At 31.4% G+C, this 2,642-nt stretch overlaps 1 protein-coding gene across 1 annotated transcript; it reads right to left on the bottom strand.

Annotated features, from left to right (window-relative positions):
• Positions 1-276: 276 nt before the first annotated feature.
• On the bottom strand, positions 277-2,386 carry LOC134721936 (C-C chemokine receptor type 3-like). Its single transcript, XM_063585253.1, has 2 exons — positions 1,303-2,386; positions 277-591 (listed from the first exon to the last, which is right to left on the bottom strand). The coding sequence occupies exons 1-2, from the start codon at positions 2,319-2,321 to the stop codon at positions 498-500; spliced, it is 1,113 nt and encodes a 370-aa protein (XP_063441323.1). The 5' UTR covers positions 2,322-2,386; the 3' UTR covers positions 277-497.
• Between the last annotated feature and the right edge of the window lie 256 nt (positions 2,387-2,642).

The raw sequence follows: 2,642 nt of genomic DNA, 5'->3' as shown, positions 1-2,642 counted from the left end.
GTAGCAACACATGTACCGGTTATTATATATTTAAAATATTTCTACTAATCTCGACGTTAAGTGACCGTCGTGATAAAGCTAGAATGTAAAATTCTGGATTCATTATTATACACGGTTCACTAATTTTCGTGGATATCATGAGTAATCGTGAACCACGAATTAAAATATTCAACCTTGTATGCATATTTCAACCACATTAAATATGTCATTTACAACCCTGTACCAAGTACCTTATTTTCAAACACGAAAAGCTAATAGTAATGCGTAGACAAATAATTGTATATTTGCATGTATTTAATTTGCATTTCATTTTACATAATGAAGTTATTAAATTAAGTATATTGATATATCTATTTATAAATGCATATTGCGGTATATACAGCAACATTAAGTCAAAAACAAAGATTTTTTGCAAAATGTCGATTAAGCAAACAGTCGCTAGATTCAATTGAAGGACGGATTCACAGAGATCATTGGATTTTACTATTGTTCTTTCCTTACGTCGATTGTGTCGCAGATAATTTTTTAGAATCACTGGAATATTCACGAGATGGTGCAGGTTTGATTGGCTGATTACTACTTGTTGATATTCTGAAAACATAAAAGAATAAAATAATTTTTTTATTACATTTAAATTGTAATATGATATTTTGAAATTAGAAAAGAATAACATAGTTTTTTTTTTATATTTCAAACTGTATAATGATATTTTTAAATAAGACGATAATGAAATAGTGTTTTTTTTTTATATTTCAAACTATATCAATATATCTTTAATATAATTGTATCAAAATGAGATCACGCAAAGTCAAAAACAGCAATTAAAAGGTTAGATGACAAGAAATTGTAACTTGGTACTTAATAGAGAACAATTTTGATTCGGAAAAAGACCCACTTCAAGCATCTCGTGTTTAATTGATTTGAAATGTGTCAACAAGTGTTTTATAATTAGTACATTTGAAAATTTCAATGCTATGTTAGTGCATTTTATTTCTATTGAAGACATATTCCCCAAAACATAAACTTTGACAAATACCGAAAGAGAACACCTATATTAATTCTAGTTACTGTTCATTATATTATATTGGGTAACTTCTGCAACAGTCAATTATTTTTTGACGAAACAACATTTGTCAATTGTTTTATACAGTACTTAAAACTTGATTTTGTTTGCCATATTTTCAAGTGAAAAAAGTATTTTTTGCCATATTTTCACATTTTTTTAAAAAATTTCTTTGGTAGTATGTTCTTCGTGTGTTATTCATCGTCATTGGGTTTGTTAAGCATAAAGAAAATATTTACCTGTGGTATACATTTTTAGTCAGTGCAGTCAATTCTTTTCTGAATTTTTCATTAGTCGCTGTATAAAGATAAAAGTTTAGCGCAAAATGAGAATACTGGAAGAGGTAAGTGATTGTCCAAGCTATGTCTAGGCGGCTTTTTGTCGAGGCGTCGGCGCCAGGTCTTACATAAGAATCTACAATAAAATAGATAGAGATCGGAATTGTTGCTACGATGAAATATGAGGTCGTAACGAGCAACATCCATGTCACTCGTTTTGTTGATTTCTGTCTCCTTAGTGGGCTCATTCCTGTCTGTATTGACATTCTTCTGCGAGTTTTTGTTAGTTTGCTGAGTTCATAGCATATCAAAGCGTTTAGTACAATCATAATTCCAGCTGGTAGAATTGAGAGAGATACAAAGTCGATGTACACAAATACTTTTTCGTCAAATTCAAGGTACCCAGGTGTTAGCGAAGAACATTTACCTTTGTCGGTTATGCCATTTGTCCCAAAGAAATGCAGGTTTATTCCAATTAACACGATAGCGGCAATCAAAAGTATAACCAAAGTGTTTTTGATCGTGATGTCCTTTGAGGCTGTTCTGCGTAGAGGTACAAATGTCTTCATAAAACGAATGACTGTCACTAGGACTAATATCCACGAGGAAAACTGCATGGAAAAGTAAATAAGAAACAAACTAAACCTGCAACTGAATTCGGAAAGTACCCTAATGTCAATACTAGATGCATATTTAATCAAGTAACGTGTAAGTCCAATAAACAAAACAGTCAAATCTGTAAATGCAAGAATAAACAGCAATGTGTATGTTGCATTCTTATAAAATTTGAGTCTCAAAAGTACGCATATGTTGAGAAGATTTCCTACAAGTCCGATCATCAGGAATAAAGGTGAGAATATTATCCACAAATATTTTTCAACGTCATTGTACACTGATGTATCGAAATCATCAACTATGGTAGAAGCATTAGTTGTAATGTTTTCAAATAACAAGGTAGCTCCAACTGTTACGTTTGCCATTTTTGTCTCACTGTGATGAAGTTGAGATCAAACTGTATAATTAAGATCTTTTAAAAAAAATGACTATCAAGCGGGAATATATACCATATAGATCACGTGGTATACTGAACATAAGTAGTAAACAAACTTGACATCAGGAAACACACAGCTAGTGTAGTGTACTTAATTTCTGGCAACAAATTATCTTTGTCACACGAGCAGTTAATTGCCTCTTTAACTTTTTACATGGACTTGTTTGGACTTTGATATACAACGGAGAGCCTTTGTTAACATCAGACATTACCACAGCTTACTATTTTTGAATAAATGCAGTAGTACACT

The sequence above is a fragment of the Mytilus trossulus genome, chromosome 6 (assembly GCF_036588685.1).
Source record: "Mytilus trossulus isolate FHL-02 chromosome 6, PNRI_Mtr1.1.1.hap1, whole genome shotgun sequence".
NCBI classification, from domain to species: Eukaryota; Metazoa; Mollusca; class Bivalvia; order Mytilida; family Mytilidae; genus Mytilus; species Mytilus trossulus.
The sequence above is the reverse complement of the archived record's forward strand: the minus strand, read 5'-3'. Positions and strand labels throughout refer to the sequence as shown.

Excerpts from the sequence above, each read along its gene's own strand:
- LOC134721936 (XM_063585253.1), bottom strand. The coding sequence starts at position 2,321 with ATGGCAAACGTAACAGTTGGAGCTACCTTGTTATTTGAAAACATTACA. Across the intron at positions 592-1,302 it reads ACTAAAAATGTATACCACAG|AATATCAACAAGTAGTAATC; the intron begins GTAAATATTTTC and ends TTATGTTTTCAG.